This window comes from Callorhinchus milii, unplaced genomic scaffold (assembly GCF_018977255.1).
Source record: "Callorhinchus milii isolate IMCB2004 unplaced genomic scaffold, IMCB_Cmil_1.0 Scaffold32, whole genome shotgun sequence".
Taxonomy (NCBI): domain Eukaryota; kingdom Metazoa; phylum Chordata; class Chondrichthyes; order Chimaeriformes; family Callorhinchidae; genus Callorhinchus; species Callorhinchus milii.
In genome coordinates, this window is record NW_024704773.1 from 641,303 (window position 1) to 660,968 (window position 19,666).

The 19,666-nt window shown below is 40.9% G+C and overlaps 1 protein-coding gene across 3 annotated transcripts in view; it reads left to right on the forward strand.

Moving 5' to 3' along the window:
- The first annotated feature begins 271 nt into the window (after window positions 1-271).
- The window catches only part of LOC103182853 (sodium/potassium/calcium exchanger 2), a 182,416-nt gene continuing 163,021 nt past the window's right edge, over window positions 272-19,666 (forward strand). For all 3 annotated transcript variants that reach the window (XM_007900014.2, XM_007900015.2, XM_007900016.2), the window contains exon 1: window positions 272-783. In XM_007900014.2, coding sequence (XP_007898205.1) covers window positions 277-783 — 507 coding nt within the window. In that variant the 5' untranslated portion in view covers window positions 272-276. The remainder of the gene's footprint in view (window positions 784-19,666) is intronic.

A 19,666-nucleotide genomic window follows, 5' to 3' on the forward strand; every position in this document is an offset into this window, starting at 1 on the left:
TGGTCCTCGGCCGAGCCTCCCCAGCCCCGGCCCCAGCCCCAGCCCCAGCCCCGGCCGGGCGGCGGCAGGAGCCTCCTGGGCATCGAGAACAAGGACGGCTTCCCCGACAGCCCGAGCCAGAGCCTGGACCCCCCCACCCCGGGCAGGGCTGAGGGGGAGCCGGGCACCGCCACCCCCAGCCCCGCGCCCACACACGAACCCAAAGGAGAGTATCCCAAAGACGTGTTCTCGCTGGAGGAGCGGAGGAGGGGAGCGGTGGTGCTGCACGTGTTCGGTATGATTTACATGTTCATCGCCTTGGCTCTGGTCTGCGATGAGTTTTTCGTCCCCTCCCTGACCGTCATCATCGAAAAACTGAGGATTTCCGACGACGTGGCCGGGGCGACCTTCATGGCAGCGGGAGGCTCGGCTCCGGAGCTCTTCACCTCGTTGATAGGAGTGTTTATATCCCACAGTAACGTCGGGATCGGGACCATCGTGGGCTCCGCCGTGTTCAACATCCTCTTTGTCATCGGGATGTGCGCCGTCTTCTCCAGGGAAATCCTGTGCCTCACCTGGTGGCCCCTGTTCAGAGACGTGTCGTTTTATATCCTCGACCTGATTTTGCTTATAATTTTCTTCTTGGATAATGTCATCGTTTGGTGGGAGAGTTTAATTCTGTTGAGCTGCTACTTCTCCTATGTGACCTTCATGAAGTTCAACGTCGGCATGGAATCGTGGGTGAAGGGGAAATTAAACCGCAACAAAGTCGTGGAGGCCACAGCAACAGACGGCGAAGAAAAGGTAACTTGTGTTTCTTTTTGTTGTTGTTGTTGTTGTTGTTGTTGGCTTGTGTTGGTGGAGGGGAAAGCAATGGAGTTAAACCAGTTTGTCGTCTTCAACGTGGCACTCCTTTAACTGCCCTTCACTTTACCAGTTGGCTTTCCGTTCATGTACTGCCTTTCACTATGTTGGTAGATGTTGGGTTAGGGTAGATGTTGGGTTGGGTAGATGTTGGGTTAGGGTAGATGTTGGGTTGGGTAGATGTTGGGTTAGGGTAGATGTTGGGTTAGGGTAGATGTTGGGTTAGGGCAGATGTTGGGTTAGGGTAGATGTTGGGTTGGGTAATAATAATCCTTGCATTTGTATTTGATGTTGGGTAGATGTTGGGTTAGGGTAGATGTTGGGTTGGGTAGATGTTGGGTTGGGTAGATGTTGGGTTAGGGTAGATGTTGGACCAGCTCAGTAACTTCGCCTTTTAGGACCTGCTGTTTCTGACCCGGCAAAGAGTAAGACCTGGACCTGCAGAGGGAGTCCAGGGTCTTTGGTGATGGAGGAAGAGCAAACCTGTTTCTATATGTTACCATTCATATAAAATGGGCTCTAATTCCTTCTTGTCTGATTTTCAGTGGTTAAGATTGTGCCTGGGGCTGAAGTTGTACTTCAAGTGGCAAAACTACCATTTTTTCTCAAGGCAACCAATCTGCTGGTGTCCAAGGGACCTGTGATGCTTGAGGAGGATGGAGATGATGGACACGCAGAGCCTAGTGCAGGAGAGCATGTGACTGCAGAATTTTTAATGAGCTGGAGCTTGTGTACAGTACCACTTGGCAGTCAGGCAGGTAAAGCATTTGAGAAGTGATGAAAATGTGAATGAGGGCTTTGGTTGCATTGGTGCAAAGATAGGGTCAGAGGCAAGTGAGAATAGAGAAAATTGGTCTTTGTAGGGGACAGGATATAGGGTTTGAAAGAGCTGAAGGTTGACCAAACCCTTTTTAAGCTGTAACAGATTCATCTGTCAGTAAACGTGCTTTGTCATCTCCATAAAGTCCTCAATGAAGTTGCAAATTTAGCCCCTAGATATCAGTTCAATGATGTAATATTGCGGAAGGGCACAATATTGATGGAATTAGCTTTTGGATAGAAACTGAAACCATTGCATCAAGTAAAGTGTCCGATTATCAAGGTTAAATTAACAGAAGTGAATCATCTTTACATTTTCAATGAGGTACTGTAGGCCTAAAGGTTGGAGTGAGCACGCAATGACTGACATTTATTCCAGGCAGGCCTTGAAAAGCATTTGGTATCAAACGAGAATTTCAGCTCTGACCTTCTCAATCACTCCAGCCTCCCTTGCAAACACATCCAACTAGAGCTCAACCTTATCATTTGGTTTGAACCTCAGGTCTCATTCCTTCCTCCCTTCCTTGCATTCGATGCATCAAGGCCATTTTCTTCAGTTCCACCACATGAGCTACCTCCCTATTTCACACCAAAACCCATCAAAACCCTAATTCACACCTTTGTTAACTCCTAACTCGACTTCTCTAATGCACTCAACATGGGTCTTCCTAGTTCTACCATCCTCAGGCTCCAGCTCTTTCAAAGCTCCATTGCCTAGATCCTCACCTGCACTAAGCTATGCATGCCCACCATCACCCCAGTCCTTGCCAAGCTCCACTGGCTCCCTAGCTCTCAATCGAACAATTTCAAGGGCCACATCCCACCTACAACAACAAATTATATTTATATGGTGCCTTACACGTTGGAGAACGCCCCAAGGTGCTGGACAGTCAGGGATTTTGACCTGAGCAGGGGATTGGGATCTGGAGTGATGGAGGACAGGGAGGGTATGGATAGGAGGCACAGTTGAAGAGGAGGGTCTTGAGACGTGCCTTGAAGGAGGCAATGGAGGGAGTGAGGCGAAGGGACTGCAAGATAGAGTTCCAAAGGGTGGGAGCAACTAGGCTGAAGGACGGGCCGGACGGGCATGGAACAGGCCAGAGCCTGCTGAGGGGAGAAACAGACAGGTTGATCTGGCATAAATCCCTTTATAGGATAGCACCTCTCCATCTATAGGATCTCCTACTGCACTCTTTTAATCGCCTCCTCTGTTTGGAAGTCTCGGGCCAGCTGCATGCCCACCCCCTATCTTTTCTACTCCACTATTGGTGGTTGAGTGTTCAGTTTCAATGTCCCCAATCCTCTGGAACTTCCTTCTCTGTTTTTCAATCCTGCCTAAAAAACCTATCTTGTTGACCATACCTACAGTCATCTTCCCACCCCCACACATACACAGACATCTCCCTCTCTTCCCTTGCTTGGGTGTCAGTGAGGTCATCAATGAGGTGTCAGGGCTGCCTATCACCATGAGAGTTTACCTGAGGTCACCAATGGTTGAATCAACTTGCTAAATTTGTTTTCAGTCCAAACTAGGGAAAGGGATGTTATTGTGCATTGAAGCCTGAGAAAATGTGTACTTCATTCAAGAGTAACTCAATGTAGAATATCCCAACTTACAGCGTTCATCATTTTGAAATGTAAATTATAACCTTGAGATATTTACAGTAAGTATTTATTTATCAGAATTCATCTGTACTTATTTATGCAGAAATAACACATGGGAGGAGGTTTGCTGATGTTAGAACATTTTCCACATGGGCTTCATTTTCACTGAAGCCAAGAACAGCCTGTGTGGTTCACATGACTGCTACAGTTTTTCCGGAGCATGATTTTTTTTGTTTGTGTAGTTCTCTACAGACATCGTAAAAATGCCTATTTTGTGTGAAAGGATACACTTTCTTTTTAAAGCTATTTACTCCCCTCTTTTCCACTTAGATCTACCCTGAACTGTGTACTTCCTGCAGCCAATATCGTACAGAAATGATCACCTCCCAGGTTTCTGACATTACTAATCAAACAATGGCTGCTAGGAGATTCAGGGGAGCATCTTGGTCTCTGCGAGTGGTGCACTGACACTGGCTATTTCTTGCGGCTTCTTCCTCCCCAACTCCCCCTTCCACAGTGATAGGATCCAGATTGGTGACTCAGTGGACAAGGGTAACCCACTCTGTGGTGGCCATGTTGGATTTCCGATGAGCTGCACCAATGTGCTTGCCCTCGCTTTTTAAAATTACAAGCCCATTAGAGTAGTGAGGTGTTTTAACGATAAATTTGTGGACTTGGAACACTTTGGATGTACATTACTAGAATATTATAACTGCTGCATTCAGCTGCCAAGTTATTCTTAGAGATGAGGGCATAATGTTATAGGTTTTATGTATTTTTAACTATATTCCTACACTTGTAGTAAGAAGTGTTTTTTTAAATAGTCATCAAGAATACAAAACAAAATGGTTACGCTTTACTTCTCTGTTCAGTTAAATTATTTCCAGTGAGAAATCAATGCTGATCAATGCCATTCTTTTACTGCATGTTGAGTGTTAACATGACTCGCGTTTTTTGTTCATTCAATGCGAATAGTGCAGTACAGATCTGATTTTAGGAATACTAATTTAATTTTGAGACCCATTCCTCAAATCACATATTTTGTCATGAATTGGTTCCATCAGCTGCTGACCTAACACCAACAGTTTGTAATTCCCCCAATATAAGTTGAAACAAAGTTGTGGTGCATTCTGTGTTGTGCCTTTTAAGATGTTTAATTGTCATTAGATATCTGGTCGTGATCCGGGCTTTCTGCAACATTAAAAGATTAAACTTGAAATTCGCTGCTGTTTAGTGGATCATTGCACTTATGCAGAGCTTTTCTCTGGCCCTGGCAAGGACGAGTTTGAGAGAGTAAGCAGGAACACAGGTCTCTTGCTTGAATTGTTTTATTGGAAATGATATTACAGTGTTTCCAGCAATATAAAACCCAAACAACAATTTGCGCTTTAGAACACAAACGGCTGTTGAAGATGGAATATGTGTATTCCATCTTCAGGTCGAGCCTTCGTTTTTGACCACGCCTACGGTCACCTTCCCCCTCCCCCTGGCTTGGCTTTGAGCTCCACCATTGTTAAGCACTTTGAGATGCCGCCCGGCGTGGAGGGCGCTATGTAAGTGCAAATTGTTATCGTTGTATACTGTACAATCATAGAATGTTTGTAACACAAAGTCTATTGAGCACATAATTTCTATATGGTATAACCTCTTTCACTGGATCTTTCTCTTCTAATTCTATTTTCCTGCTCTTTTTCCATGTCCTTTAATATTTTTCCTCCAGTAATCATCCAGTACTCCTTTAAATTGTGCTGTTCACTCTGCTTCAACAGCCGTTTGTGTTCTAACAACAATACGTGTAAATAAAATCCTTCTAAGCAGGGAGGAGATGGAGGCAGATTGTGTCCCCAAATTAGAGGAAATTGGATAGCTATTTCATGAAGAAATCAGCCAGCATGACAGATCAAGTAGTGTTGAGATTGTTTACCTTTGGGATTGACTAGATGGGCTTGGCCAGACCTGTACCTTCCTAGGCTCCTATTGAATGAAGACTGAATAGTCCAGTACATATGCATTATAGTGATGCTGTGGGCACTCTCAATTGTGCATAAATTGAATTGTTGATTTAAGTCATTGCCTCTTGGGAGCTACCAAGCAGGTTGCAAGATCTTCCTTCCCCTCTTGGAGGAAGAGAAAACTGTAGGGAGACAAGCGACTGGCAGTGACATAGGGTGGAAACCATTCACCCTATTAGGAATATTGCATGACTCAAGGAGACCATAGAAAGGAGGGAAAATATGTCACCAAACGCACAAATATAATATCTTTGTAGGGATGGGTTTGGTGAGTGAGTTTCATTGCTGGCCTGCATAATGGCTAAACATTTGTAGTTTGTAATGTGATTTGTAGAACAAACTGAAATATGGACCAAGCATCTAAATATAATAATAATAATCCTTGCATTTGATATAGCGCTTTTCACATCTTCTCAATGTCTCAAAGTGCTTGTTTTGAACTATTTTCTATGTTTGGCAGTAGGGGATGTTTGCGCAGCCAATTTCAATCATTCACAGAATAAATTAATAAACGGTCCTTTTAGTTAATTGCATATTGGAATTACAGTTGCAGGCTGTTTGGATCTGAGAAGTTTAATTTGTGATAATTGAAAAACAGATTTATTGAGCTGTTGTTATCCCATGATTCTGTTCCTTTCCGTTTTTTTTGCTTGCCCCATTTGGGGGTTTGTGTTTTGTGAGCTAGAAATTTTGCAAACTGGAAGTTGTAATTAACGCAATGAATCTACTTTGCAATTATTATCCAATCGAGCTGCTGAGGACAAGTATTTCAAAGATTGTTTTTTGTCTCAAAAATCTCACCCACACTGAGCATGCAAACAGATTGCTTCTCACCTGCACAAACTTCACTTTTTTAGCAAAAGATTGGAACTGATTGTCTATGTGGAAAAGTTTTAAATATGTAATTTAACAGCTTCCTCTTCAAGTGCCTGTATTCTACATGAGATTCCTTTGCTGAGAGAGTTGGCACCTGTTCGTAGGCTCACGCTATTGCTGTTCTTCATCTGTCAGCTATGAGGGGTACTTTTGTGAGTGCATGTGTGGCACAAAGGTTACTTGTAGGATCAGCTTCTAATTTTTCTGTCTCCCTGCGCAGAAGCCCCTGGCTTCTATTCTGTTCTTTTCTGGCCTGATGGCATGACCGAGAAAAAGAGTTCAGCAGTTGAGGAATTGCAATCTCACAGCTTGTTAACTACGCAGTGCAATATGTCTGGTGCACCAACCTGCTGCAGAATCTTAACACTATGAAGGATGGCGTTCAGTACAGCAGAAAAAATTCCACCAATTTCCCTTGCTGATGATTAGTATTCTCCTTCCCCAGTTCCATGAGTAGGCTTGCAATGCTGGCAACACTACAAGATGGAGATTAGCATTCTTGAAGCGAATGCTATTGCGAAAGGGAAAAATAATACTTGTGTTGGTGGAATAAGACATTGTGCTGGTACCCCAAGAGAGAAACATTTTGTCAGGTTATGCAATTGTTCTGTCATCATTATCTTTCACAGCACAGCCCTCACCACCTCTCTTTGTGCATGCACATATGAGAGCAATCCAGTTTGTAGAATGTTATTTTGCGCAGCGCATTTATTTATTAAAGAAAGAGTCCTGTAGCTCAGTGGTTAGAGCACTTCCTCGCAAGCGAGAGATCTAGGTTCTATTCCCGGCAAGGCGAAATGTTAGGCAAGTTTCCTTACTCCACACTCCTCTGTTTACCCAGTAGTAAGTAGGAACCCGGTTGTTAGTTGATTGGCGGATTGATTTTCCGGGGAAAAATAATTCCTCATGAGAAAAGCCCCAATAATAATTTGGTCACTCAATCCACGACTTGGGACACTGCTGTCCGTAATTGGCTGCTGCGTTTCTCACACAAATACACGGTCAATTCACTTTACAGTATATTCTGTGAAACACTTTGAGATGTCTAGAAGATGTGAAAAACACTATATCAATTGCAAGGATTATTGTTATTATTAAACATCAGGTGTGGAGAAATTTAACATTAAAAGGGCTTTAAACTTGTTGCTCTTCCGTGAGATGGTGATAGCATTTCAAAGCAGTGGCATTGTGTAAACATACTATGCGGTGTCTATGTTACACTACAAATGTTCATACAAATTTATGCTTGTAATGTTTATCTGTGATACCATGGTTGTGATGCAGAATGACACTGTGTTGATTCTAGTTTGATACAATATCTAGAATCCAGTGTTGAATCAGATGTTTTTGTGCAGGCCATTTGCCTTATTGTGTCTATCCCATAGTACTGTCACACCTTACCATAATACTGTCTCTCTCTTCTTTTTCCATACAATTATTTCTTCATTTTTCAAGTTTCTAATCTAATTCTGTATCAGCATGGCTCAGTTTGTAACACTGAATCAGAAGGATGGGGGTTGGGACTTTGAGCTCCTAGTCTAGGTTAGCCTAACGCTACGGTTGAGTGCTGGAAAGTGAGGAGGGGTGCCGTCCTTCAGATGTGATGTAAACCAAATTTCTCTCTGCCTATTCAAGTGAACATTAAATATTCTGTAGCACTATCTGCAAAAAGGGAGTTCCCTTTGTCCTGGGGGACAATCCCCTAGTTAAAAAAGTCATTCACTTCCTGGCTGTTTGTGGGACATTGTGTGCAAATTGGCTGCTGTGTTCGCCTACGAAATACACATTCACTACCCTTTACAGAAAAATGTTGAGAGGCACTTTCAGGATTATACTGTTGTTGTATACTAATTCTCTTTATAAATTACATAATTGAAATGAATATATAATGTACTGTGCATTGAAGGTGCTCAGTAACCATCATCTGGTGTGAGATCAAGCCCACAGGATAGCAAAGGATTCAACATTAGAAAGATATATCTGGATTACAATTGACTACATGCACTGGCTGCTCCAGCTTTCTCCACAACTTGGAGCATCACTGCATATGACAGTGCTTGGAGGAAGAAGTACTGTCCAGGGTGCGGTTAGTATAACCTGACTGACCTGAGTAACCTGACTGGTACTTGTGTTGGATGGATGATGCAACCATGTTAAAAATTCATTTGATAGTATGGGCTGGCTCTGTGAAGGATGTAGGTGTGAGTCTTGTTGTTGATGCAGTGGGAGGTGACGGGTTGAGGTCGGAGACAAAGGCTAAGCTAGGTGTCAGGTGGAGTCTGAAATTAATAGCTTCCTTGAGGACACAATTCTTCACGTTATGTGATGTTGACAGCTACGAGTTTCCGGAGAGGTTTCTATCTGCATTTAAGAGGCCAAAGTCAACGTCAGCTGGGGTTAGCCATTCTTTATGCATTTTTAACAAATGTTGCCAATATAAATAATAATAACATCTCCAGTGTTTGACAGTGATGGATATACACGAACCCACACTTAACAGAGCCTCATTGCAGATAGTCATGTGATTGGATAAGTGGAATGGTTGCTTTTTTGAAGGTTACCCTGAGCTGCTAAACTGTTGTCCTGGGAGAATTCGAGATGTGACTTGACAATTGAACAACAACATCTGTTCAGAGGGCATTCTGGTTAGTACTGGCACTGAGGTGATTAATATCCTGAACCGAGCATAGGATGGTGGCAGGAGCTCAAAGGCTGTCAGTCATGATGAACTGAACAATGTCCAGGTAGTGCTCTCACTGCATTTGCTTTTTCATATTAGGCACACTTTTTTATTCATTATTTTCTCTGCTCCCTTGTCTGTGCTTTTAAACGTTGTTGCCATTCCATTGCTAGCTCTTACACACTCTGGCTGAACTAGTTCCCCTGACCAGTGGATCACTCGACTAATGTCTGCTCGGCACCCGATGGGCTGATTGGCCTTTGATAAATTACTATTATTAGCACTGAAATTGTTCCTGAATTCCCAGTTCATAGCTCAGCTATCGGCTAAAACACAATTTGCAATATGTTAAAGAAATTAGCATGCCAGATCCCAATCTGTGAAAGTGCAACTCAGTATCACTTCCCTTCCCAGAGTCCTATGTTGCAGAGTATTTTATTCTTTTTTAATATATTGATGGGTAAGGATGTCTTTCTTGTTCATTGTTCATCATTTCAGCACTCTGAGATGCAAAGGGTATTGTATAAATTCAAGTTGTTTGCTGTTGGGGTATGCTGGCAGTTAGTGACAAACAGGTTTCCATGACCAAATTATATAATTTGTCAAGCAATGATATCAAGATTTAATTGATGATCTGATAAGTGATGTAATAGCCTCATGATTTTATTGGGCATCTAAAATGCTGTTTGGGTTATTAATGGCTTATCACAGGTGATTCTACAATTTCATTGGTTGTTCATTGTATAATTTAAGGCCATCTAAGGAGGGTTGTTAGGATATGGGTTGCTCAGATGCAAATTAGCTTTGAAGAGGGAACTAGAGGATATCTATAAACAACAACAACTTGCATTTATATGGCACCCCTCACTCAGGGTAGCATCCCAGAGCACTTTAAAGGAATAATTTACAGGGCTCTGAGGAAAAGCTGGTTCAATGGAGTTAAATTAATTGTTCCTTCAAAAGAGCCAGCACTCCTTTGAATGGCTGCCTTCTGTTTCTGTAATCTCTGTCGTCCCAGTTCATTTTCAGCATGGTTAATGCATGAACTGTTAGCCCAAGCAGGATACATTAACAGCAAACAACATCAACAAATTGAATTTCTATAACTCCCTTCACGTGGCATTTTAGACCAGCATTGTGTCCCAATACTTGAGGCCAAAGTGGGACTTTTCTCACACTTTAAACCATTCCTTTGACTGACTTGGGAAAGGAGTAATATTTTAGAAATCCAATTTCGTGGAATCAAAAGCGAAATCATCTTGGTTTAAATTTGTTTAAAAAAATGCTATCGGGAAAATTTTACTGTGTGGCAAGTTTCATTTCGAGGGAGAAAGGGGGGAAAATACATCCCAAAGTATTTCAGCCTCAGTTTCTTTTCATAACTTCGCAACCTACAATCCTCCATGGGCTTTGGCTTAGACAACATTGCAGAGTGAATCCTCTTCATTTGAAAACAGGTTATTAGATGATCTGGTTCAATAACCATCTAAAAACACAATTATAGATAGTGTCTTTCACAACTTAGTTGCGTTTGTTTGAGAGAAATTAGTTTCAAATGACCTTATTAGTTATTATATAGAAAACTCAAATATAAAAATGAGCAGGAAAAATCGCAAACCTGTGGCCCAAAATTTTCCCCAAATCTTAACTTGATCACCATTGTCTTAAAATGTAAGGTGCTAAGATTTCCAAATTCAATCTTAATTTGGAAACCAGAATTCTACTATCTGTACAAAACTCAGTTTTATTTTTGTCATGGAAACAAATGTGTTTCACTGGCATAAGCATATTTTGCCATGACGCAAATGTTACATTATGTTCAATCCTTCATTTGTGGCAGCACAATTAGTTTGCAGTACACCATTAAAGAGGGGATTGAGGCATGTTAATGGAGCGTGGGTGTTGACATACTAAAAATAAATCAAACTTAACCTGTATTCAGCTGACACCTTCAATGCAATATTTTTTCATTGTAGTCTTTTATCACTGTATTTTAAGGCTGCAGACTCAGCAGAGGTACAATATAGATTCCCCACTGAGTCACTAGAGGCACTGTGTCTAACGTCTTTTGTGAATTATATAAGTAATGACTTTGAAATGACCTACCTCAAGTCAAATGTCCAACTGATTGCGAATTTGGATCAAGCACCGGACTTGTAAAAATAAATGCATCGATGGAGCAGCAACTGATTGCAAGACGCTTAGCTGAATCAGAGGGATTCCACTTTGGGTACCATTTCACTACTCTTAATGACCCTTAATCGCAGAGAGAGGTTATTCAGCTCCATAGGCTCTTTGCAATGCATCTGTTTATACTGGTTAAGTGTTTTTCTGCAAATTTTAAAAAAAAGCTCTAGTAATTAGGGCCAAATTCGCAAACTTTACCAAATGGAGCAGAACAGCATTTAGCCTACATGAAACCTACAACGAGCGCAACAGAGCTGAATTAGTCCCTAGATAGATGCAGCCCTTGCTACCCAGTTGAACAATCTTAATTTCAGTGTTCGTATTTACTTTGTCCTGAGACCATGTATATTTCTTTCAAAAATATAGAGGTCAAATTTGTAATGCTTCATAATGGGCAAAATTGTATCAAATACTACAAATTGTGTCTCAGTATATTACAAAATTGGACTAACAACAGATTATAATCTCATTGATGTTTATGCGGCCTCTATGCAGTGTTATACATACAATTAAACTCTCTCACTATCTATTTCTTTCCCACACACCTCTCTCTCACACATACAGAGACACACACACAATCCTATTCCATAATGTTATGTAGATGTTTGTACTTTATACTACTTTTACAATTCTATTTTTCAGATTTAGAGAAAATCATGCATACAGTTTTGGCATTCTAGTCAGCTTGTGTGCATCTGTATCCTTTTGGTATGATGGTAACATAGAACCTTATACACCACATTACAGGCATACTGCTGGATATGCTGATATGGTACCTTACTGAAAATCCTAGAAGATTTATAATTAGCTTTGTGTGGTCTGGGTTCACCTTTTAAGATTTCTCAAATCCGAATGGAGTTATCCATTTAAGGAGCTTGAGATTTTAGTAAAGATCTGTACAATCTAACGCAGTATCATAGTGCCAGACAACTGTTCTGTGGACAGATGCACTGACCACTGCTACCAAGTGTAACCTGCAATTTCTGTCGATACATGATTAATAAAAGGCCTTTATTTAACCAAATCACTATCAAACTATATTGTGCCTCATGTAGGAGTCAGTCCCTATTATACTAGTCATTACAAACAAGCAATGAGAAGATGCAAGTAGTACTCCTCAGTAGGCATTATCTTGTCCAACATCTACTCCAGTGGTTAGGCCAATTATTGTGGTCTTATGATCTTTTGGTGGGGATTCAAGTGAACAGCCCTGTTGTGTTCATTCTTTTTTTTTAACCCGATTGCGTACTATGGCTTTACTGTTATACTAAGCCATTAAAACCTTACATCCAATTAACAGATCTATATATGGGCTATGCTCGTATTAGCCATTTCATTAGAAAATGCCGCAGGAGTAGTTCAAGCATTGCATGTCATAATTGCTTAGTTTTTCTAGTCTTTGTAACACAGTCACACATTTATGTTGTGGCCATTTGTGAAACAGCATAAGGAAAAAGAAACCAGCTCACATCACTAAATTATATTTAGTGATGCTTAGTCCAAAATCCCTCGTAATCCTATATTAACTCCTTACAGCTCCAAAGATGGCATTGGTGACTGACCCTAAGCAAATAGCTTTAGCGATGACTTTTGTTACATCATACATAACTGTAATGTGGAGTTACAAGGAAGTTGCAATGAAACATTGGTGTTTTACATGAATTTACAAGATGCAGAATGGCATGTAATAAATGGATGGTGTATTAGCAATCATAGTGCAGATACAATAACAATTTGTGATTCACCCACAGCAATTTCTCCTTCTTTGAACCTCTTTCTCATTCTGCAACACAACCTTTCTTCCCAACACAACCTTTCTCTATTGATATTATAGGTGTCTTGGCTCTTTTTTCCTCTCAGCTTGTTTATATTGTCACCTGTTGTTTCTATTTTATTTAAACCTACCTACACCAAAACAAGTATTTATTTTACGATGGATGTATTCCACAGAGAGTATAATTCAAAGAAGCTGATCAATTCATACAAATGGGTCGATATATTGAGTCTAGATTATGTCAGTGGATCTCAGTAAAAGCATTCTGTAATAATGCTCTCATCTGATAAATTGCCTTATCACACTGTAGCGTCTCAAACCAGTTAATGCAATGATGGTATGTAATGATTGCCCAGCACATCAGTTTATCTGTAATGACAATGTCCTACAAACGGCAGTGAGATGAATAACCGATTAATCAGCTCAGTGGTGAATTTGTATGAAGGAGGCATATTGGCCAGGACATCAGGAGAGCCCACTGCTCAGAATAGTGGCATGAGATCAGTTACAATTGTGCATCTTTTCTTCAGCATATCGAATGCCCTTTGTAGCCCTTTGTAGCTACTTTCCTTTGTCACAAACAAATATGACTTCTCAGAGTTTGTGTGGTGTGCGACAATTCAGGATCCAAGACCCAGCAAGACAATTTCACCACAAGTAATACTCTCAGTTTCGCCCTCTCTTAATTTAGGTATTGATACTATCACTTGGGCGGTAACACATATATTCAATCAGATTATTCAAGGGTCGATTAAAATGACGTTCAAGAAGTTAGAAAAATAATAATAGAAGAACACTTTGCAGAATAAAGTTTACCCAATTCCAAATGAGGTTTTTAGCAAAATGTAGTCCAGATCCCTTCACCAGAGTTTGTATTTTTTTCAAACAAGTTCCCACTCTCTCTAACTCAAATGTTGACAAAGTTCTATGAAGCACTTTGAGACATGACAAGGTGCTATATCAAATGCATGGATTATTATTTATTATTAAATTTCAGATGCACTGAGACAACAGAACAAGAGAACACAGGTTTAACATTGCAGAGGGAATAATTGAAATAATTGTTCTGGGTTTACTTTCTCAATCCCATTTAAAATCTTAAGTACCGCCTGTAAGGTTTCCTCTGAGATATCTCTTTTCAAAACTGAAGAAGCCTAGCTTGCCTAACTGCTGCTTGTAGCTCATTCCTCTAACACTGGGGATCATCTTCCTTGTTTTTTTCTGCACTGCTTGAGCAACCAAAACTCTATGAAATTGCAAGTACTTTAGCTGCATTCTGACAAGAACACTATACAACTTGAGTATGACTGCTGGGATTTATTAGGTATGACTCAATTCTTGACTTTCAACCCCACTGAAAGCCTACAAATCCATTTGACCAGACATTGGGAATGGGCGAGTAACTGTCGCTAGGTGAATATTCAAATGGATAAGCATCCAATGTGAAATTGATTACACTTCAAAAGGCCTGGAACAAATATTATTCATGTGCGCAGAAGCTCACCCAACAACAAGAATCATAAGCAGCAGATGCATTGCAAATTCCACAACAGGCAGACAGTCCGTAAACAACAGCACGCACAACGCAAAACACACATCAAAAATCCCACAGGATGTAAAAGCGGTAAATAAATTCCGCACAAACAGTGCCACGACCTGTACTTAGCACAATCGCAGCCGGTGGAGTGCAGCTTGCCAGGAATCTCTGGGTGTCCAACACTTCCACAGTGTTGCAACAACCACCCACATTCAAGCATTCAACAGAAATGACGGATGGAATGTTTTTCAATAAACATAGGTTGAATAATGCATAAAAGAATTGAACTCTAAATTTTAAGATCCTCTGGTTTATAGAAATTGGGCAATTTTCTTAGATCATGGCTGATCCGTAACTTAACACTATTTGTCTTTTCTCCAAACGCTTTGATATCCTTACTATCCACTTGCCTTTTTAACATTCCCAACCTGCATCAATAGCAGGAGCACAAAACAGACATTCTCAGCAATACAACCACCCTGAATGCTTCAGAAAAGTGAAATAAAAACACAGTTGAGAAATGAATTTTTTGAAAAGAAATCTTCTGGCACAGCTCAAACAAAAGGTCCATCTGATCAACAACCGATTGGACGAAGTTTTTAAAATGGAAAAAAAAATCCTCGTGGTTCGAGCTCGTGTCTAGGCTGGCACTCCCCAATGTGCTGTATTGTCAGGTGAAATGTTAAAGTGAGGTCCCGTCTGCCTGTTTAGGTGGATGTTAAAGATCACACGGCACTATTGAAAAAGAGAAGGGAGTTTCTCCCAGTGTTCTGGCCAACAGTCTCCTAGATAAAACTAGTCATTCACTTCATTCCTCCATTCGTCTTGACTCCAATCCCCAGCTTAGGTGCAAACCCTTCAGTGTCCAGCACCTTGGGATGTCCTCCCACCATGAAAGGCACTTAATAAATGCAGTTTGTTATTGTTGTTCATGGCTGTTTTGGGGACATTGCTGTGTGCAAATTGGCTAACAATTTTAACTGCAAATACAGTCACTAAATTTTACAGAAAAATACTCAGTAAAGTACTTTGAAATTATAGGTTTAATATTGAATGTGAGGATTATTATTTGATGATTGTTGTTTATTTGAAGCTAAAACTATGAGTCGTGAGTAGCAGCAGCCTACCCAATGATATGAGTACGCACTTTGTGGAGGCGATATGTCCATGGGGACCTTGTTTGTTTATATTGGATGATCAATGTTCCAGTGTGTAGTTTCAGATACAAGAAAACACAGATGTAGTCCTTATGGGGAAAAAATGTTCAGACATATACACTTTTTAATACTAGTCCATGTTTCAACAAAACAACATTACATAATTTCAGGGACAGGCAATCCATGTTTACCATTGAACTTGTCCCAATCCACTTTTGCAAACTTGAGGGAAACTAAATTGTTATCTTTTGAAAGCTNAAAAAAAGCTAAAAAGCTCCTTTAAATCCTCTGTTTAATTTGTCTGTGTAGTCTTACTTCAGCTGAATCTTGTGTCACAGGTTTTACCATTTGGGAATATAAACACTTCGCGTTTCTTTATAAAAGTATAAATTGTCAAAAAATATATATAATATCAAAAATCTATTTCAGCAGCATTGGGTGGAATCTCGTAAGGTGTTCACTCTGTGAATTAGTATTCTGTTATGAAAAACACCAAGATAAATAATTGTTATATCCCTCAAGATAATAGTTGAACTGGTATGTAAAAGGCAAATATATTCTGATTGATTTGCAGTCAAAATCCTCAACTATTTTTAATTTCATACCTTTAAGGTCCGGGTTACTTTATAGTGCAATTTCCCACATGTATATTATAAAATGCATAGGCTTGTTCATGTTATTCCATAACTCCTGGGATGATATAAATTTGAAATTAAGTTATACTTTGATATTGGCATTTCACAAAATTAAATTAATGCTCTCTTCTTACAAAGCTTAGTATTTATTAAGCGGAGTCTCCTTGAAGCTGAACTGGCTCCAAAGTGACATGCCTGACAATGGAATGTCGGAATCGAGCCAGCCCTCCTGAGCCAGGCGCGTCTCAGTATTCCAGGGAACTGCTGATGACAACACAGCCAGCCTGGCTCATCGGCAGGACATGGAAGGGCAGACCAGTCACCGGGGTCAGGGAGTCATCCTACTCAACTCCTGTTAACCTTGCAAGCCAAAGCCCTAAAGGGTAGGTTGGTCCTAGCTGGACAAGTAGTGGGAAAATTTGCTGGACAGTAATATCAATGGCAAGCTATGTGGTTTTAGCTGGTTAGACTCCAGCAGTACCCCAGCACACACTCTGGGGTCCCCAAGCCTTGGTCTTGCCAACCTGCGCCTAATACTTTCTGGAATTAGGTAAGCAGGATGCATTCCTTTAAAACAATCTATCTCTGGGATTTTCATGTGTAGGTGGGATGCATGGAAATCTCAGCTTGGTTTGGATACTTCTAGGCATGTTGATGGGTTTCTGTGTGTATCAGACACCCAGCTGACCAAATTTGTTTTAGAAAATATTTTTACAGCTGCATAAAAGCGAGGGCAGAATAAAATGGTTCCATGTTACGAAACTTAATTTTTTTGTTTTTATCAATATCCTTTTTGTCTGATCTTGAAAGCTGGGTTAGACCAGTACTGGGGTAGTGTGTGACCAATCAAACCATTTTGAGGACTTGTGCAAATGTCAGTTGAGTAAAATAATGTATTTCTTTATAACATACCTACAAAGTCCTTAAGGCTATGCTTTCCAAAGAAAGCTATAAATTGCAATAGCTATTTTCCTAGAGCAGCAGTTATAGAACTAAAGCACTTTATCACATCAAGGTGTTTTACAGTCAGAGTGTTTTACAGTAATTACTGTGAAGTGTAGTAACTTTCTGGCATTGAAGCACCATTTATCCTGCTGCTTTTCCAGTGAGTGTCTTTAGAACACCATTATACAATGCTAATCACAGGAGATAGTATGGATACAGTAAAGCCCATGGTAGTTCGAATTTTTGTGCCATGTGGAGGGAAAAGCAAAAAGCAAAAGCTGCATGCCATAATGATTCAAAGCTACGGAGTCTTGCAGCTCAGTGATTAGAGCACTCGCCTCGCAAGCTAGAGTCCTTGTTTTTGATTCCCAGCAGGGCAAAACGTTAGGCAAGTTTCCTTACTCCACACACCTCTGTTTACCTAGCAGTAAATAGGAACCCGGTTGTTAGCCAATTGGCGTATTGCTTTTCCGGGGGTAATAATTCCTCGATACCATGGACCACTCCATCCTCCTCCATCGCCTCTCCTCTCACCTCAACCTTCAAGGTTCTGTCCTTGAATGGTTCAGATCTTATCCCTCACTCTGTCTCCGGCAACGGTTTCTCTTCCAGCCCCCGCGTAGACTTGTGCGGTGTTCCTCAGGACTCTGTCCTCGGTCTCCTCCTCTTCAGCTTCTACATGCTCCCTCTTGGTGACATCATCCACAGACATGGGGTCAACTTCCACATGTACGCAGATGATACTCAACTCTATCTCTCTGCCTCCACCCTCAATTCCAGGACAGCTGACGTCCTGACAGACTGTCTGTCAGACATCATGTCCTGGATGAGTAACAACTTTCTACAGCTAAATGTCAGCAAGACTGAGGCCCTCCTGATTGGCTCTCGCCAGCCATTCCGCAGCTCAGGCACTGGCATTCATGGATGCACACTCCACCTCACCATGCCAGTCAGAAACCTGGGCATCTTGTTCCAGCCTCAACTGTCCTTTCTCCCCCATATCTGTGCCATGACCCGCTCTGCCTTCCTCCACCTCCGCAACATTGCCCAACTCCGTCACTGCCTCACCCCTCAGGCAGTCAAAACCCTCATACATGCATTCGTCACCTCAAGGCTCAACTATGGAAACTCCCTCCTTGTCAGCCTCCCCAACTCTTCCCTCCACAAGCTGCAGACCATCCAGAACTCCAGAAAAGGAGGGAATTCATCCACATTATTCAGGATTACAGTAAGAATGAAAACTTTGACTTCCCTCCTTTATCCTGACAGATTGATGATGGAGAGCTTGCTCAAGTTATCTGGTAAAACAGAAGTATAAGAAGATGTCCCACGAACAATCAATTTTTTTTTACTTGGGGGGGATGTTGACCAGAACGCTTTCAGATCACAATTGCCGGGAATGTAATAGCTAAAACTAAGAAAATAGTGACTGCGTTTTTGGTTTGTGCTTCTGTAGAATGGAAGGGATGGTGTCATTAATCTTTCAGTGACAAGAGATGTAGGGATTTATGTACAATTAGAACAAATTAGTTATTTGATCTAATGCTCATTGCTTGCATTAAATCGGTTTGGATGTTTTTCCAGTGGCGAGGTAGAGATCTGTTGCTGTTTAAATTCATGATCTGACATGTGTTGCAACGTCAGGTTCGATCAGGAATATAGAGCCATCTGAAAAGCCACATCCACATTGTGCTAGGGGAGGCAAAACACTCAACAACAGGCAGCTTGAATCCCAAAGCTATTTATTTCTCAAAGGATCATCAATAAGTCTCTAGTGCTATAAACACTTATATTTCTATTAAGTCATTTTCAGGGTAACCCATCTATTTCAAAACAAGGTGGTCACAGGTCATCTCTTAGATGGCTCTATTATTCCATAGTGTAGTCTATCTCCAATTGTAGTGTATGATAATTTCTTTGAAGAATTACATCTGGAAAAGTTTAGGATTTATTGTTTCCAATGTCAATAGCATGCCTCGCAAAAGAGTTCCCAACGACTTATTAGAACAGATTAGGAAGGTGCACCATCAACATTTGTAACAAATAAGAATGTTGTTTGGATTTTATTACCAATTTGAAAAATTTTAGTCAGGTCAGCATGACTCCTACTTTAATTTAGCCACACTGCTGTATGCCAAGAGTCCGCAAAATTGCCAAAGTTACTTAGAAGTCTGCCTGGGCACTTGTAGGTGATGTGCCTCAGGTTTGCAAACCCTGCTCCAAACATAAGTCTCAAATCCTAGAAAGGCTAAAGCACAAGGGCCGTCAGGAACCATCACCTGGTGCTGTCAGTAACCTTGAAACAATAAATAAACCAAAACATATGACTTCTTAGTGGGGACATTATAGGGCTATTTATTTACAACTCTGTCCGCTTCAGTTTGGAAGATGCTCTCAGGGGCATTTTATATGAGCCTGCACGATTATGCTTATTTCAATTGAAATGGAGCTACAAACTGCTATCACTTCATTGTCTAATAGAAAATGTGACAAGCTGCAAAGGAAAAGGAAAACCAGTATTTTTATTATTTGCTTATTTATATTTATATAATATTATCCCGACTCTTGAGACATCTTCCTGACGTGAAAGGTGCTA